The 18985-nt window shown below is 43.3% G+C and overlaps 1 protein-coding gene across 4 annotated transcripts in view; it reads left to right on the forward strand.

The window, feature by feature from the left end:
• The window catches only part of ARHGDIG (Rho GDP dissociation inhibitor gamma), a 129107-nt gene that overhangs the window by 46850 nt on the left and 63272 nt on the right, over window positions 1–18985 (forward strand). The window contains exon 2 of one of the 4 annotated variants that reach the window (XM_030211771.1): window positions 6016–6173. The exons of 2 other annotated variants lie outside the window; for them this stretch is intronic. Coding sequence is in view for 1 of the 2 variants with exons in the window: in XM_030211767.1 (XP_030067627.1) it covers window positions 18034–18106 (73 nt within the window). In the remaining variant the exon portion in view is untranslated. Of the gene's footprint in view, window positions 1–6015; window positions 6174–17912; window positions 18107–18985 lie in introns of those variants that run through there. One more of the 4 variants, XM_030211767.1, reaches the window with a different exon arrangement.

Consider the following 18985-nt stretch of genomic DNA (forward strand, 5'->3'; position numbering starts at 1 on the left):
CTCACAATTCCCTTTTTAGTCATTCTCCTTTCACTAATATACCTAAAGAAATTTTTGTCACCCCTCCTTACATTTCTAGCCATTTGTTCTTCTGCTTGCGCTTTTGCCAGTCGTATCTCTCTCTTGGCTTCTTTCAGGGTGGTCACTTAAGAGTTTTCTGGTTGCCATTTGCTCAGCCTGACATGTTTCAGAGCTTCAGGTTGTTTCATGTAGGAAACTTTAATGATGATTACAGAATAGATTTCAAGTTGCCCAGTTCCCTCCTTTATACCAGTGATGGGTTTCTCAGTTTCATTAGAATCATTAAGAGGAAAGATGAGGCAGAAAAGAAAGAGGATTTGCGTCTCTTGGACATGCAAAGGGTACTTGGACTTCTTAAGGAATTTAGGAAATTGGACTAGCTTGTTATCCTTTTTAGAGGGTCATGGAAAGGGGAAGGAGCTTCTAAAGCTTCTTAGCTAGGTGGATAAAGAAGGTGATTGTCTTCTGTAAGGGTCGGCAGATTCCAGAAGGGCCTTGGGTCCATTCTACCAGGGCAACCACATTTTGTACTGATTCTAAACAAACTACAAGTTCACATAACCATTATTTATGTTGACCCTAGCAGTCATCCAATGATTAGGAGCTAAGACCAGTAAAATGGCTAAAAATTATTCAGACAACTAAGTGAATCCAGTATCATTCAACCTAGATGCCAGTAAGCTCAAGTAAAAAGGAAAGGAGAAGTACAGGAAATCTTTGTTACAAATCTTAAGCATAGTATTAGATTCTGCCTTACCAATGGAACAATAAATGAATAAGTTAATCAGGTAGGTGTTTTAGAAACGCGGACAACTAAGGATGATAAAATCTTATTTTTGTGAGGAACTTTTCAGATTTTTGGTTCAGAGTCTGATTTTGATGTATATAAATTACTGTAACTCACTATCCAGCTTATTTTCGAAAGAGAAAAACGCCTATAGTGCGACCTAAATCGGGAGATAGACGTTTGTCTCGCACAGGCGCCCAAATCAGTATAATCAAAAGCCGATTTTGGGCGTTTCCAACTGCACTCCGTTGCGGAAACGAATAAAGTTGACGGAGGCGTGGTGGAGGCGGAACTGGGGCGTGGTTATCAGCCGAGGAGAGATGGGCGTCTTTAGCTGATGATCAGAAAAAAAAGGCGTTTTTACCGCGATTTTGGGTCACTTTTTTGGACCCTTTTTTTTCATGAACAAGTCCCAAAAAAGTGCTCCAACTGCCCAGATGACCACTGGAGGGAATCGGGGATGACCTCCCCGGACTCCCCCAGTGGTCACTAACCCCCTCCCACCAAAAAAAAAACCCACTTTAAAAACTTTTTTCCAGCCTGTATGCCAGCCTCAAATGCCGTACCCACCTCCAGGACAGCAGAATGTGTTCGATCCTGTCACAGCCTTTCCCTGGGTCAGATGTGGCTCTCGGGTGCAGTACAGGGTCACATCAGCATTGCATTGTGGTGGGTGTAGGGTATTGGGCTCCGTGATTTCATTAGCTTGTGTTACAGTCTCACGATGTTGGTAGTTGGTAGGCTCTTCTCCCATGGTGCTTTTCCCCCTGCCTACTGGGTCAGAGTGTGCCCTGTTGTGTTTCCTGTTGTAGTCCATGCGGTAGTGGCCATTTTTGTAAGCCAGTTTTAGTTCTCTTTCCTGTGTTAGCCACGTTAGACAACTTAGTTCTTACCTTGAATGTGGCTGAAAGAGGGCATTGTACAGCATTCTGCCAGCTCTGACCTACTGCTCATCTCAGTACCAGGGAGACTCGTTGCCAGTGGGGTACAACCTCTGATCTGCAGTTAACTGTGAGTAAACGCGGTTATTCCAATAAAGGACGTTTTCGTAGAGATTAGTGTTCAGGTGTTAACTGGTGTGCCAATGTTATACAGCAGCAGCAAGTCTTAGAGGCCTGCGTGTATGCAGGTCCCTGGAGCACTTTTAGTGGGTACCGCAGTGCACTTCAGACAGGTGGCCCCAGGCCCTATTCCCCCCCCCCTACCTGTAACACTTGTGCTGGTAAATGGGAGGCCTCCAAAACCCACTGTACCCACATGTAGGTGCCCCCTTCACCCCTAAGAGCTATGGTAGTGTTGTACATTTGTGGGTAGTGGGTTTTGGGGGAGGGGGGTTGGGAGCTCAGCACCCGTGGTAAGGGAGCTATGCATGTGGGAGCTTTTTCTGAAGTCCACCGCACTGACCTAGGGTCACCGCACTGACACCTAGTTGGTGTCCTGGCATATCAGGGGGGCCAGTGTACTACCAATCCTGGCCCCTCCCACGACCAAATGGCTCGGATTAGGACGTTTTTGAGGTGGGCGTTTTTAGTTTCCCTTATCGCTAAAAAACAAACAAACGCCCAGCTCAAAAACGTCCATTTTTTTCGAAAATACGGTTCGGCCCGCCCCTTCACGGACCCGTTCTCGGAGATAAACGCCCATGGAGATAGGCGTTTCCGTTCGATTATGCCCCTCCACGTATTGCAATAAATGGTCTCATTGCATAAAATGGAGCCTGTGCTAAAACAGCACAGATTACTGGTAAAATAATAAGTCTTTACAAGGCCCATATTAATAACTACACTCTGAACATATATGTAGTGTGCATAACAGAATGCTGCATTCTCTTGAGTAATCTGTCCTTTCACTTTCTCTCCAGTGAGGAGGTTAGATATCAAAGAGCTTTCAAAGGCTCTTTCTTAATTATTTAGCTGCAGTAGAATGGAACTGGCTCCCAGTGGTACTGAAATTTCAGTCAAAATATGGTATCTTCTGAAAAGAGCTAAAAAATATCGCTTTTTTTAAATTTCTTAAGAATAGATTGAGAAGTATATAGATAACATCATAATGGCTGACATTCTGTAATCTGCTCTGAACTTGAAATGGGATATAGAGGAATATAAGACTTGGATAACATAATATTCAAAGCACAGTTTAAAATTAAAATTTCCTCAGAAATGCTTGAGAGAATAACCAGGCTTTAAGTCTCTGTTCCTAAATTTAAGATTGATCCTTCTAATCCAGGGGTTTTCAGCTCAGTCCTCAGGCATACCCAGCCAGCTGGGGTTCTCGGGATATTACTACTACTACTACTCATTTCAGTAGTGCTACCAAATATATGCAGTACTACACAGAATATTTGCAGGTCCCTAGTGGGCTCACAATCTAAGGTGTTTTTGTACCTGGGGCAAGGATCTACAGAATCAAACCCAGGTTGCTAGGATCAGAGCCTGCTGTACTAACCATTAGGCTTCTCCTCCACAACATCTGCCAAAACATTCCAGAGAATTGGCGTCTGGGAAGAAGGATGAGTGGCACATCCTGCTGGGCTGGTTGGGAACTTACCCAGGAAATGCTACCTCCTACTCAATCCCCCGCTGTTCAGGATACCGAGAAAGGTGAAGGACTGGAACCCTGGGCTACTGCTTGGCCCAGTTCATCTTGGATTTGGATTTATTGTTTGCCTTTCCAAATCTGAACTCAAGGCAAGCTAGAATCAAGTACATAAGTTATTTCACTGCGCAAGTGGGCTTATAATGTAAGTTGTACCTGAGAAATTGGAGGATGAAGTGATCTGCACAAAGTGACAAGAAATGTCAGTGAGAGACGTAGGATTTGAATGCTGGTTTCCCTAGTTCTCGGTTCGCTATTCTAACCACTAAGGAAGTCATCCGCTTATTTGCCTGGTGGACCAGCAAGAAGGGCAGGATTCAGAACCAGCTTCCCCAGGGGAAGCCAATTAAATATATGTGTGCTGACATTCCAGCTGCACCAGCCTTTATCTAGGAAGCAAGCAGTTTTTGCCCTGTCTCTGTCTGGTGGCAGAACGGAAGCTACAAAGGGTTCTCAAGAAACTCTTTAGCGTGGGAGTGGGCAACCTTTATACACAGAGGGCCGCATGTACTCTAGTGAGCTCGGCTGCAACATTATGTAATGTGAGAACCGGAAATGCACAGAGTTCCATAGACCTTCTGTGATGAGATAATTTTTAACTAAAAAGGATAGAAACTGCTAGATTGGCTATTCTAAAACATTTTTGCGAAATACAGTATTGAAAATTGCCAAAAACTCTGGTTAATGATGTTTTATCCCCCAGATTATATATAGTGCAACTAGAATTGAGCGCACAAATCTGGGCGTATTCTGATTTGCGTGCGCAACTTACAAGCCAATCAGTGCCAAAAATTGGATGTTAAAAAGCAATTACTACTACTAATTGGCACTAATTAGAATTTACGCGCACTGCTTGCTAAGTGTATTCTATAATGTAATCTGTGTAAATTCTGCGCAAAAGGGAGCATGGATATGGGAGGAGCATGGGCGGATTGTGGGTATTTCTAAATGCACAGTGTTATAGAATAACCCACTCCACGCCTAAAGCTAGGCGTGGTCTTTTACACCAGGTTTTCATTGACATAATTTTCTGTACCTAAGTTCTAGTCTTGTGGATGGGCTTAGACGTATTCTGTAAACTGCACCTAACTTTAGGCGTGGCTTATAAATTACACCTAAGCGTCTTTTCGACCGGCACCAATTTTTTAGTTGCCATAAATAGAATTAAGTCCTATGTGTATGGTCTGGGGGGCTGCAGATTGCCGACCTCTGCTTTCTATTTATATGCAAGTACAAAAGTAAGATTCGTACTAAGCTGGTGAGGACTGGTACTAGTATTCATTTTAATTGTTTAGCTCCCAAAAATTGTTGTTGGCAAATTTCTTACACAAAAGTAGAGTTTGAACCATTATAGAAACTGGAAGCCAGCAATGTCCATTGCTTTAGACTAAATAGTCTTTTTAAGGATTCAAACAAAACAATATATAAGCAATAGTCAAAGTCCAAAAACGTACTGCAGTTCACACTAGCAAAGTCAAGGAGGCAGTTTGCCCAGGAGAAGCATCAGCCTGAAGCAGAGCATTGTAAGCTTGTTCTTTCTTTTAATGGGTTGCAGTTTTTAAATCAACTTTTGCATAACACTGTTTCCAAGAAGGATTTGGAGGTAGGCTAGATAATTACGATTAATGCCAGCACTGCTGTTTACTGGTATAATTGGTTTGGTGGGATATTTAGTAGTGAAAGCAGTGATTTCCAAACTAGGTTCTGTGAACTCTCTTCAGAGGTTGCTGATCATTCAGAGTAGGAGCGATCGTCAGTCGTTTGCTGCCCTTGCTGGCTCCACTGACAAAATAGTTGTTGGGATTTCAGCCATTTTGTTAGCAGAGCTGGCATGGGCAGGAGCAACTGGCGATTTGTTCCTGCCCCCTCTAGACCACCAATAATGTAGGCTGGGGGGGGGTACGTGTGGTTCCAGAAGAGGTTCCTTGTATTGAGGAGGGAGGGAGTAGGTTCCTAGGTGTATGAAAAATATTTTAGTGGTTCCTGTATAGAAAAACATTTGGGAATCACTGGGTTAAGAGATGGATTTATTCAGAGTGAGTTAACCAGTTAAGAGGGGCTTTTATCCAGTTAACTCACGCAGACCAAGCCCCAACAGAATATTCAGTGGCAGTTACCCAGATAAAACTGCTGAATATCACCTCTAACTTCTAAAGGCCAAAACCAGCTATTGTGTGAGTGGTCTGGGGGGGCAGAGTCAGCACTTAACCAGATAAGTGCCAAAATTCACCCCTTAACTGGTGAAGTTTTCTAGACAAATAGAACCACATAAATAACAGTCCTAGCTTTGTCTAGTTTAACTTCATCGGTTAAGGGCTGAATACCAACACTTATATGGTTAAGTGCCAGCCATCTGTGTATACCTGGATATTTAATTCTGGTACCCGGACATGGCCTGGGCATAATTTTCATGGCAGTATTTTTTAAAATGCTGACTGCCGCCAGCTGAATATTTAACCCCCAAATGTTTTTATGTTTACAGATCCACTGAGTTTAATAAGTCTGTTCATGTTTGTAGGTGCATTTTTGCTTCTGTTTTTCTTTGATTCCCTACACCAGATGTTTCCTGATCTATTTCCTCACAGTCACATGTGTCTGCCTTGTTGAAACAGGTCCACTTCAACAGACTGAGCTTTGGCAATTCAAGCATCTCCACACATCCAAGCCGTGTAGCATAGATCCTGTCAGTGTACTTCACTTTTACTCTGTGGCTTTGTAAGCAGTTCCAGCTGTGATCTGAGGTTGCTAACAGCAGGAATATTGGCCTGAGGTGACTGACGAACATGTCCTGCGCTTTACTTTATTGCAGCCACTCTCCTGATGTTCACTGGAGCTGTTCATACTTGTTGGTTTCTGTTCATCTTGAGGGGCATAATCGAAAGGGGCACCCAAGTTTTCCTGAGGATGTCCTCTCAGGATGTCCCAGCGAAGGGGCGGGGAAACCCATATTATCGAAACAAGATGGGCGTCCATCTTTTGTTTCGATAATACGGCCGGGGATGCCCAAATCTTGACATTTAGGTTGTCCTTAGAGATGGCCGTCCTTGGTCGTTTCTGATTTTCGGCAATATTGGAAACCGAGGACGCCCATCTCAGAAACGGCCAAATCCAAGCCCTTTGGTCGTGGGAGGAGCCAGCATTCGTAGTGCACTGGTTCCACTCACATTCCAGGACACCAGCCGGGCACCCTAGGGGGCACTGCAGTGGACTTCATAAATTGTTCCCAGGTGCATAGCTCCCTTACCTTGTGTGCTGAGCCCCCAAAACCCACTCCCCACAACTGTACACCACTACCATAGTCCTTAGGGGTGAAGGGGGGGCACCTAGATGTGGGTACAGTGGGTTTCTGGTGGATTTTGGAGGGCTCACATTTACCACTGTCCACAAGTATAACAGAGTGAGGGGAGGTCATCCCCAATTCCCTCCAGTGGTCATCTGGTCATTTAGGGCAAATTTTTGTGGCTTGGTCGTAAGAAAAAAAGGACCAGGTAAAGTCGTCCAAGTGTTCATAAGGGACACCCTTTTTTTTTCCATTATCGGTTGAGGATTCCCATGTGTTAAGCATGTCCCAGTCCCACTTTTGCTACGCCTCTGACACGCCCCCAGGAACTTTGGTCGTCCCTACGATGGAAAGCAGTTGGAGACGCCGAAAATCGGCTTTCCATTATACCGATTTGGGTGACCCAGTGAGAAGGACACCCATCTTCTGATTTGTGTCAAAAGATGGGCATCCTTCTCTTTCGAAAATAAGCCTGCTTGTGATATAACAGCAGTTGGTTCAACTTTATTACAGCAGAAAGGTGTATTCAGCTGCTGAGTGGTGAAGTCTGACTTTGGTGTTTTCAGTATAATGACTTAGCTTCCCATTCAGTTTGCCTTAGAGAAGTATGCAGTCCAGTGGCTCTCAGGCACACAGGATTCCAGCAGTGAGCAAGTGGCTCCCCTTTACATAGTGCAAAATTAGTAGTGTAGTTGAAAGCACTGTGCAGGATGACACAATTGAAGCAGAGATGGCTGTATAGGGTGACAGTGCATCAGAGCTCAGGTAGCTACACAAGTTGAGGGATAGCTGTACCAGGAGAGCAGGGAGAGGGTGTCACGGCCAGCCCGATAACCAGACAAACTAGGCAGGTGCCTAGGGCAGAGGCATTTGGGGAGGGGAGAAACAGTACAATCACCTGCTTCCTGGGTCTCGTTCCACTCCTCAGCTCCCACTGCAAAAGCAGCTGGAGTCAATTGAAAGTGCAGCCTGCAAGCACTGTAACACTTTCATCCTGGTGGCAGGACTGTTGCTGGGGGAGGGGGAGGAGTAGGGAGGGGAAGGGAAAATGCTGCATTACTGGGTGACAGGTTTGAGATCTTCAGCTTCCCCCAGGAGGGAGAGGGCATGGCTGAAGGTTCACCTAGTGCATTAGGTACCCTTAGACCAGCCCTGGGGTTGTGCTGTTAATACTATGGAGGGGGGGGGGTAACTTTGGTCCTTGAGGGCTACAACCCCAGTTGGATTTTCAGGATTGCCCAATGAATATGTATATTAATCGGATAAATGCTGAAATTCCAACTAGGTTGTGGCCCTCAAGGACTGAGGTCACCCACCCCTCCAGTGGAGCCTTACCCTCATCAGAGATTGGGAGGCTGGTTTGGGTAAGGGTTTATCTATATGTCAGTGTGTGATAGGGCTCCACTGCCATCTGCTGGCTACTTCCAGGCTGTTCTCTAGGGTAATGAGAGGTGCTCTAGCTCCTAGCAGTGTGGAAGCAGGCTATAGAATTGGGTTGTTTTTTTTGAAAGTTTCTCTCACTTGATAAGATACTGTGTGAAAATGGACCCAGCTGGTGTCTTTTTCTACTTTGAATTGGTAGGAAACTGTTCTGTGCATTTGTCACTTATTTAAGGCCTCAAAAGGGAACAGTGACTATCAAGGCCCGTACACCTAAGAACATAGCCGTACTGGGTCAGACCAATGATCCATCTAGCCCAGTATCCTGTTTCCAACAGTGGCCAATCCAGGTCAGAAGTACCTGGCAGAAACTGAAATAGTGGCAACATTCCATGCTACCAATCCCGGGGCAAGCAGTGGCTTTCTCATATCTGTCTCAGTAGCAGACTATGGACTTTTCCTCCAGGAACTTGTCCAAACATTTTTTTTTAAATCCAGATATGCTAACCGCTGTTACTACATCCTCCAGCAAAGAGTTTCAGAGCTTAACTATTCGTTGAGTGAAAAAATATTTCCTCCTATTTGTCTTAAAATTATTTCTATGTAATTTCCTTGAGTGTCCCCTAGTCTGTACTTTTGGAACGAGTAAAAATCGATTCATTTCTACTCATTCTACACTACTCAGGATTTTGTAGACCTCAATCATATCTCCCCTCATCCATCTCTTTTCCAAGCTGAAGAGCTCTAACCTCTTTAGCATTTCCTCATATGGGAGGAGTTCCATCCTCTTTATCATTTTGGTTGCTCTTCTTTGAACCTTTTCTAATTAACCTTTTTTGAGATACGGCGACAAGAACTGAACACAGTACTCAAGGTGAGGTCGCACCATGAAGCAATACAGAGGCATTATAGTATTTTCGGTCTTATTCGCCTTCCTTTTCCTAATAATTCTAGTATCCTGTTTGCTTTTTTGGCTGCTGCCGCTTCACACTGAGCAGAAGATTTCAGCATATTGTCTACCACAACACCTAGATCTTTTTCTTGGGTGCTAACTCCCAAGGTGGACCCTAGCATAAGGTAACTGTGATAATGCAGATATACTGCCTGGCAGGGGTGCATACGCAACACACACACCTTGAATGGATACTCTACTGGTTTGGCACTGAACTACACTTAGGCGTGATCCCATAAGTTAGCACCTAAGTGCTCCAACCCATAACTATGGAATGCACTACCAAAAGCCTTGAAAATGATGTAGGACCATCTAAACTTCCGGAAAACACTAAAAACTTACCTGTTTCAAAAGGCATACCCCACCGATCCAACCTAAATGCCTGATCTCTGCAACACAACAAACCAAAGTATGTAATAGACATAACACAACTCTTCTGCTATACAATTCCCTAAAGTGGCTATACCTCATGAACTTTATCTTACCATAACATCACTTTGTATTTGTTCACACCGGAGTTGGCAAATGCCTCTCAGGTACCATGTAAGCCACATTAAGCCTACAAATAGGTGGGAAAATATGAGATATAAATGTAACAAATAAATAATTGCAAAGGGAATGTCCACATGGGTGGGGCATGGGCAGGTCAGACACTAAGGCACCAAACTTAATAAACTACTGTAAGTTGTTTGTCTAGGCGCCAAATTTAGGTGCCCATACTTACACCTGCTTTTTGCATGGTGTATGTGTGGATGCCTAAATGTTGGGGCCAACTTAGGCTCTATTCTGTAACTGAATCTGAGTGCCCATATGCCATTGTACAATACTATATTAGCACTCAGATTTTGGATGCCTAATTTTTAGCGTCCTTTAAGAACTGCCCCTTCTTGAAATATAAATTTATAGAATATCATCACTTGTACTGGTAATTGTATATTTACACACATAAATGAGTGCTCCTCATTATTCTGTAAATGGCAAGCACAACTTACTGTGTAAGTACAAGCGGGGACATTCACAGGGGAGGAGCATGGGTGGGACCAACATTGTACATACATAACTTACACAAGTCAAGCAATGAAGTAACGACGTGGTCAACAGGACACTTCCAAACACACCAAGAGGATGGTAGTAGTTGCAAACAGTTTATTCCATTAAATATATTGACTTGACATGGCACTGTGTTTCGGCCAGGAAGCCTGCCTCAGGTGTCTTTATATAGATAAGAATCCCAAGTGTAACAACAAAAGCTTCACAAAGATGGTAAACATGGATACAGTCTTTAAAAAGACTAAGAATCCTTAGCAATGCAATATATTTCTCTACCCACTACAGAACAGTTGAGGTAAAAAGTCAAGTCAAAATATTTAGTGGAATAAACTGTTGACCATGTTACTTCACTGTTTGACTTATACATCCTATATAATAATTCCCACCACCAACGTTCTAATGTGTCTGCCTGTGTCCGTGGCGCCTTCAGAGTTGCTGAGCTCACTTGGAATTTCGGCAGAAGGAGGGGGAAATTCAAGATGGCTGCTGCACCGGATGGTTGGTGAGCACGCTCTGTGAGATTTGTGCTGTAATTCTTTTTTTTTTCCTCGGTGAAACGTAAGGGAGTTTTGAGGATAGTGCCTCCACCTACCTCAACTCCCTCACTGGCTCAAACATCGCTGGAGCGTTTTTTCTCCGGTGTTCCCAGGCTTCGGGGAAAGGATCCCATAGTGGGGAGGTCCGGAGAAGCGAAAGCCCTACCGGGAGAGGAAGTCTCCCTGTTTCCACCATCGATCTCACTGACTCCTCCAGCCCGATGTCAAGAGCGTCCCTGGTGGGAAACCCCGTCGACTCAGATGGTGTGTCGAAAGGGGTTTCCAGTGAGGACCCAGGTATGCAGGCAACGACTCGGAGACTCGCTGGAAGTTTGTCTTCCACGGTACAGACTGAGGAGGTGACACTGCAAACTTTGAAGGTGATGTTGGACCAGATTACTACTACACTTCAGAAGACATCAGGTGATGTGCTTATTCTAAATACTAAGTTTGAGGCCCTAAGAGTGGAGGAGTGGCCTAGTGGTTAGGGTGGTGGACTTTGGTCCTGAGGAACTGAGTTCAATTCCTGGCACAGGCAGCTCCTTGTGACTCTGGGCAAGTCACTTAACCCTCCATTGCCTGCCACATTGAGTCTGCCATGAGTGGGAAAGCGCAGGGTACAAATGTAACAAAAAAAAAAATAAAGCAAACTGTAGACTCTGTACTTGTTTTGTTATATCATTTTTAACAATCTATACAAAAAGAGGTTGATAATTTGAATGCCTTTAAGAATGTGACTACGAAGGATTCTATAGATATGAGACGTAAACTTGAACAAATTGAAAATTACAATAGGCGCCTAAATCTCCAATTTTTGAATTTTCCAGTAATAGTGGGGGTAACTCTGATTGATACCTTTAAGAAGTACCTGAATTTTTATCTTGAATTTCCCTCCTGAGGCTACACCCCCGCTAAATAAAATATATTATATTCCTAAAAGAGAAGGAGTACAAGGTCCTGAGAGAGACAATTTTGATTTAAAAAATATCTCTGACATTTTGGAACAATCCTCTGATATTACAACGAATAGAGCTACAATGATTGTATCTATGGTGTTTGAGCAAGACTACAATGCAATTTTAAGACTTTATTTCAGAAATTTGAAAGCTCAATTCTAAGATTCTAAAGTTTGGATCTACCCTGACGTCACCAAGTCTACACAAGAAAAAAGGAAGTTGTTTCTTGCTTTAAACCAAAGGACAATAGATATAGGTGCTTCCTTTTTTCTTGCATACCCATGCAAGTGTGTAGTGAAATTAGGTCAAACTAAATATACTTTCTTTTCACCGGAACAACTTAAATCGTTTGTAGAATTGAAACAAGTGAAATAAATTCATTATAAGTGAAAGTTTGGAATATAAGTTTTCATTTTTACCTGTATTTCTGTACAAGGTTATCTTTGAATATTGTATTTAAAGGTATAAATAAATAAAGAATTTAAAAAGAGTTGCTGAGCTAAGCTCCGTAGCCATGCTGATGTCACTCACAGCTGATTCCCAGGCAGGGGGAGGAATAGGGAAATACGCGGAGCAAGTGGCAGGGACCGGCGCATCAAACAATGACCCTCCTCTCCCCTGCCCCCCCTCCAGACACCCATGTCCTGCGACCCTCCTTCTGTAATGGAATTTTGGTGCCCAGATGCCATTATAGAATTAGCATTTACCCCCCCCCCCCCCAATTCTGTAAAAGTCGCCAAAAATTATGTGTGCAAATCTGAGTGCATTCCCAATTGGAGTGCATAATTTAATTAAATAAGCTAATTAGCACCAATTATTGGCAGTAATTAAACTTAATTGAACTTTACATGTGTAAATCCCACACCTAAATTCTACATACGATTTTAGAAAGGGGGCATAGAATTGGGAGGGTCTTGGGCAGAACGGGTATGTTCCTAAAATTAACGTGTGTTTGTATAGAAAAATGGGGATACGTGCCTAATGTAGCATGTACATTTGCACCACGTTTCAGTTGGTGCAAATCACTGCACCTAAAGTTAGGCACGATTCCTAGGCGTAAGCACTATTCTATAAACTGCACCTAACTTTAAGCGCAGTGTGTAGAAAAGCGCTTTTTTTTGGCGCCATGTATAGAATCTAGCCCTTAGTGCACAGCATCTAGATGTTTAAATAAGGCATCCAGTTATAGAAATGACCCCCTTTATGTGCATATGCTTGCATATATGCACATAAAACCTTTAAAAATAATCTCCAAAGGATGCAGGCATCTTTGTTGTATGGTAATTGGAATCAAGGAGATTTGGGGCTTCCTGATATCAAACTTTATAATCAAGCTTGTCTCTTTTACCACTTTAATGATTGGCAGATGGGGAGTCAGGACTATGCGAACAGGATTTTTCGATCCCTTGGCATTTGAATTTTTTACTACGTGCTCCCCAGATGCATTTGCCACGACATCTTAAACATAGTATATTACTCCAACGTTTGAGGGAAATCTGGAAAATGTTAGATTGTTGGATGGTAATCCTCTAGTTAACTCTTTTACCCATTAAAGGCAACAGGACTTTTCTACCAGATTTAGAAAATAAGGCCTTTGAGGGATGGGCAGAAAGGAGTTTGATGCTTCTGGAACATTTATTGGCAGAGACTGGTACTTTACTACCTTACAATGATTTGCAGGAACGTATGCTTATCCAATGGGGGGGGGGGGGGGTTGCCAATTTGCTTACTGTCAAGTAAAACATTACATTAAGTCACTTGATGGTACCAGTTTGGGTGGTCACCTGGGAACTAAACTGTGGATCTTTTTTAGTCGATTTCTAGTGATAGGATCACAATACCTGGAGCTAGTAAGGCCTTGTGGCTCTTGATTGGCCCTAAGGAATATTCAAGGTTGAAGGCAAGATAGGAAGTAGACTTGGGTATATATCCCTGAGAGAGTGTGATGTTGCTAAAAGTTCGGCGGTTATACCTAAGTTAGCTCATTATGCAGACCTTAGGGAATGTCAGTATAAAGAGATCCATAGAGTGTATTTTACTCAATTCCGGTTATTTCAGGCAGAAGCTTTAGAATCTCCAATTTGTCTCAAACGAACTGCTGAGAATAATAAATATTTTCATGTTTTTTCGGGTCTGTCCCACCATTCAGGTTTTTTGGAAAAGAGTTCAAGGGTTTCTAGAAATTGTGTTTCGTCAGAGTATTCCTCTGGACCCTATGATTATTTCCTAGATGTTTTGGGTTCTTGGAAGGCTCAGAGAAGAGGAGCTATTATGTTTTGTACAGAAGGCATATAGGGAAAAATGTGTCCTTTCTTTTTGAGTATAGTCAATTTCCCCATCCTATTGGGCGTGGAGGAATCAATTACAACAGTTGTTGGTCTGGGAGTCTAGAGGGGCTTCCCTTACTGCTCGACGTAAGAAACATGTTTTGCATATTTGGGAGCCTTACTTGCAATCACTGGCCCCACAAGCTCAAAGCTTGGTTCTTAATTTCCTGAAATAGGTGCATTTATTCAATGCTTAATCTGGGTATTTTGTCCCCTATACTTCAGTATGTACGTGTATATATATATATATATATATATATATTTGGGGGAAGGAGGATTAAAGGGGGGGGGTGTTTCTCAATGGGGAAGGGAAGGGATAGGGGTATTGAATAGGAGAAGAGGGTGTTTTGTATATGAGTTGATAGTTGGAGGTTTTTTTGTTTCTCCTCTTTTTCTCTCATTTTTGAGGGGCGGGGTTTGGTATACGTTTGTAAAAATGAGAAGACTTTGTTGCATTGCTTGTTTCCTTTCTATTTTATTTTAATTGTTTAAAACATAAAAATAACCTCCAAAAACAGTTTTCAAAAATTGACCCCATGAGCCTTAAGCTGACCATATCCTATATAATCATTTCCAACTCCAACGTTCTGAAGCTGACTCCCGTGGCACTGAAGGGTTCGTGGGGTTTGTGCTGCTGTAACCATCTGTCTCACTGTCCCGCCCTCGCGTCATAACATTATGACGTTGAGGGCTGAACACTGAGAGGGAAGGGGACGCAGCATAGTTGCCAGGCAAAGCAATGCAACGTCACAAACATGAGGGTGTCGTCATCCCTCCCTTCCTTACTTCCTCCCTCCCTCCCTCCCAGTTCCAGGCCCCTCCCTCCGATGTTTAAAAGTCATCTTCACTTACCAAATCAGGGTTACAGTGGCCGGCAGCAGTGGTAAAACGTGTGCAGCCTAGGCCCTTTTCTCTCTCTCAGCTGTGGTCCCGCCCTTGCGGAAACAGGAAATGAGGGCGGGACCACAGCTGAGAGAGAGAGAAGGGCCGAGCCTGCACGCCTTTTACTGCTGCTGGCTGCAGCCATAACCCCAACGAGGTAAGTCAAGATGACTTTTAAACTTCGTAGGGAGGGGGCCTGGAACTGGGAGGAAGGGAGGGACGACCCTGAAACTCGGAGGGAGGGACCCTGAAACTCGGAGGGAGGGAGGGGATGACCCTGGAACGGAGGGAGGGAGGGGACGACGACCCTGGAACTCAGAGGGAGGGGGGCACCCCTGGCACACACTCTCAATCTCACATACACTCTCTCACACAGACACACTCGCACCCAGTTTCACTCTCTCTGTCACACACACACACTCGCACATTCACTCTCTCTCACACAGTCACTCTCACACACACTCAAACATACACACTCCTAGGAAAACCTTTGCTAGCGCCCGTTTCATTTCTTTCAGAAACGGGCCTTTTTCACTAGTTCTTTATAATGTGATAAGCAGCACTGCCACCTTGATAGTAATATTTTATTTAAAGAGACACCTTGATAAATCACTCTTTCTGGGGAAGGAGAAAGGTAAAGCAGAAATCCCAAGTGACCTCTTTGCCTTGGGTAGTTGCAACAGAAAAATAAAGCATTGAGGGAACTAGCATTGGACATCAGATTCAGAGAAGCATTTGTCACCCAAGAAGAGGCAAGCAAAATGCTTCACCACTTAAAAGCTAATAAGATATACCTGAGCCACATGAAATGTGGGAAATGAGTGATATGAATATAGAGTTATAGAAACGGAGAAAAATGTAGTTGGATAAAGACCATATGGCCTATCCAGTCTGCCCATATGTTATTGGCAATAATATTTCAGGGCTTAGAGAAAGATTGTTTATTGTTTTAGGGTTGTTGGGGTTTTTATATATATTTTTTTAGGGCTTCATTTCTGAAGTAAGCTGTGAAACCTAAGACTATTTATAGCTATTCTGCATGCTGTTTTAGATTCTTTAATTTGTCAATGTGTATTTTGTATTTCTTATCTTTTTATTGCTTTTTATTCTTTAATTTATTTAAGGCTGCATTTTAATTAAAATTTCTAGTCGCAATTAATCGTGCTATTTAAAGGTATGTTTTTTGTTTGATGGGGGGGGGGGGGGTTCCCCCACTGCAGCTGCTTGTGACTCTGAGCAGTGGAGGCTTAAGTGACTTGCCCAGAGTCACAAGGAGCTGCAGTGGGGGAAAAATAAATAACATTTTTAATCGTGCAATTAATTACAATTACAATTTTAATCAAAATGCAGCTATAGGTTTTGTTTTTTAGTGTGAGAGCATAACACACTGCATGAGATGACACAGCTTAGGGGCAGATGGAGGTGGGGGTTGGGGCACAAATACACCCTATTAGAATATTCAGAGAGTAATTTTTATTCATACAGATAAATAGGTGCTTATCTATTTAAAGAACTTATCTGAAACTGCGTCTTTGCCCCCCTCCCCCACATGCTTGATGCAGGTAAATGTGTGGGCTGTTCATAGTATGGAAATGGAGTGGTACTAGCAAGAGGGTCAGTATGCACTGGGGGTTTCCCTTTGAAAATTAGCTTTCAGGCCCCGTGGGTAGTCTAAAATTACCCCCTTATTATGAATCTGATAATCAGGAAAGGTAGAGGAACACAGGAGCTTTGTTTTCAGCTGGTCCCTAGAGCCAGCAGTCTACATAGAACATATTAAAACCAAATTATTGAGCCTGATTCATCAAGGGAGAAAAAAAGTCAGGCTGATCGTTCTCTGCATTTACTTCAATGTGAGGTTTAGGTTTTTCATCTAGAGCAGCTCTAAAGTGGGAGGGTGAAGCATCTGTGCAGGTGAAGAAGCAGTTTTGCTTTCCGATTCTCTGTTTCTCCTGAGATGGCTTAGTTTTCCTCATCAGCTGACCTCTGGTAGTAAACACTGAGAAGCAGACTGGTGCTTTTTGCAATGTATCACATTCTTCCTTGTATATCCCTTTCGCAAACACAGGGTTGTACTCTTTTCCTCTTGTCACACACGATCTCCTTCCTATATGTTACATAAAATCTCTCCATATTATTGCATTCAGAGCTCCCTCATATCTCACGTGAGCAGGCTTCCTTGTAGCTCTCTTCCATCACCCCCAGCATACATATATACACTCCTCCCTTATAATCTATTTTTCTTTTGTATGCGTACACCTTTCCTCATCTATCTCCCCTGTAATTCTACACACACGCACACACACACCCTTTCCCCTTCTATTTCCCCTGTATCTTTCACCACACATAAACAAACACACACATTTTACCATACTCTGTTCTTTTTTGGATAAAGATTTAATTTCCAGCCTTTGAGGTCCAGATCTTATTATATTCCTATTTTTGTTGAAGAAGCTTATTCAGCACAGTAGGATTTTCTGTTATTGAATATTGTTGTTCTCACACATACACCCTTTCCCCTTCTATTGCCCCTTTATCTCTTTTCACCACTTGCACCCTTTCCCCATTTGTTTCCCCTGTATCTCTTTCATCACACACACCCTTTTCCCGTGTATCTTTTTTTTCACTACACACACACACTTCCCCCATGTATTTCCCCAGTGTCTTACACACACACCCTTTCCCCATCTATTTCACCTGTATCTTTCTTTCACTACACACACACACACCCTTTCCCCATCTGTTTCCTCTGTATCTCTTTCATCATACACCCCCATTCCCCGTGTATCTTTCTTTCACTACACAAACACTTACTTTCCTCATCTATTTCACCTGTATCTTTCTTTCAGCACACACACAGACACCCTTTCCTCATCTATTTCCTCTGTATCTCTTTCACCACACACACCCCATGCTTGTGGGAGAGCTATGGTGTTTGTATTCCACTGTGTGCTGCAGGCACAGCGATGAGCTCATTGCAGTCTGGCACATAATGAGTGATGGGGTTGGAGCTGCACTGCCCAGGGAGGGGAGGGGGAGCCGAGCCAGCAAATCGATCGCGTCTGCTGCTTCCAGCAGCTCGCCCATGATTACATCTGCTGGAGCAGGAGCAGCCCTTCCAGGGAGGGATGCAGAGAGCTGTCTTTAAGGAGTGCTTCCCTCACATGGCACTGCAACAAAAAGGACCATTTCATTAGCAGTCAGCTGGCAGCCGAAGCTTCTGCCTTTGTGATTTAGGTCCTGGACCAGCTCCGGAGGCAGCTTGCCATGTTGGGCTTGGATATCTGTGAGCTTGGTGGCCAGCTATTGGAACTCATGTGGCTAACAGTGTGTTACAGAGGTGAGCTGTGAGCTTTAAATTCATTCTTTTACGGCTGAACAGGACACTGAGTTTGTGCCCAGTCCTTATAGGAAGCCTAATTCTGTGTGTGGGACAGGGGAGATGAAAAGAGAACCCAAAGGGGCCTTGGGCAGATAGGAGAGGTGAGAGCATGCTAGGGGGCCTGTGGCTTCAAAGAGCCTCACAGCTGGGCAGTTTCACTGCTTTTTTTTTTTATTGCCAGTCCTGGGAAATTTCTGTGTTCTGATAATCTGATTAAACGGAAGAATATTACAGCCCTCACCCTCTTCTTGTCTGTAAACCAGATGGCAGAATTTCTGGATTTTGTAAGTAGCACCTGTATGCATTCATTAGTTTATGGGAACTTGATTTGAAAACTGATAGTCATTCTTTCAAATCTAATTTAGACCAAGTAAAAGTCATGTGATTTGCTATGATAGCCCATTTCAATAATTAAAAAAAAAAGGTTCAGTCTGGAAATTTCCTTGCAGAGAAATTGTGCCATTGTTCTGTTTTAATATCATTTCAAATAATATGACGTAGTTTCAGGCCACAAACCACAGTGATGAGATTTTCTGGAAAGGGAAATGGGACTTGATATACCGCCTTTTTTGCAACTACATTCAAAGTGGTTTACATATATTCAGGTACTTATTTTGTACCAGGGGCAATGGAGGGTTAAGTGACTTGCCCAGAGTCACAAGGAGCTGCAGTGGGAATTGAACTCACTTCCCCAGGATCAAAGTCCACTGCACTAACTGCTAGGCTACTCCTCCACTCCGAGGAAGGCTAATCTTTTGCTCTCCCTCTTTGGCCTGCTCATCTCTTCCTTCATATCTTTGTCCTGCTCTACTCCTCTCAGCAGCTACATGGTCTATT

This window comes from Microcaecilia unicolor, chromosome 8 (assembly GCF_901765095.1).
Source record: "Microcaecilia unicolor chromosome 8, aMicUni1.1, whole genome shotgun sequence".
In the NCBI taxonomy this organism is placed as follows: Eukaryota; Metazoa; Chordata; class Amphibia; order Gymnophiona; family Siphonopidae; genus Microcaecilia; species Microcaecilia unicolor.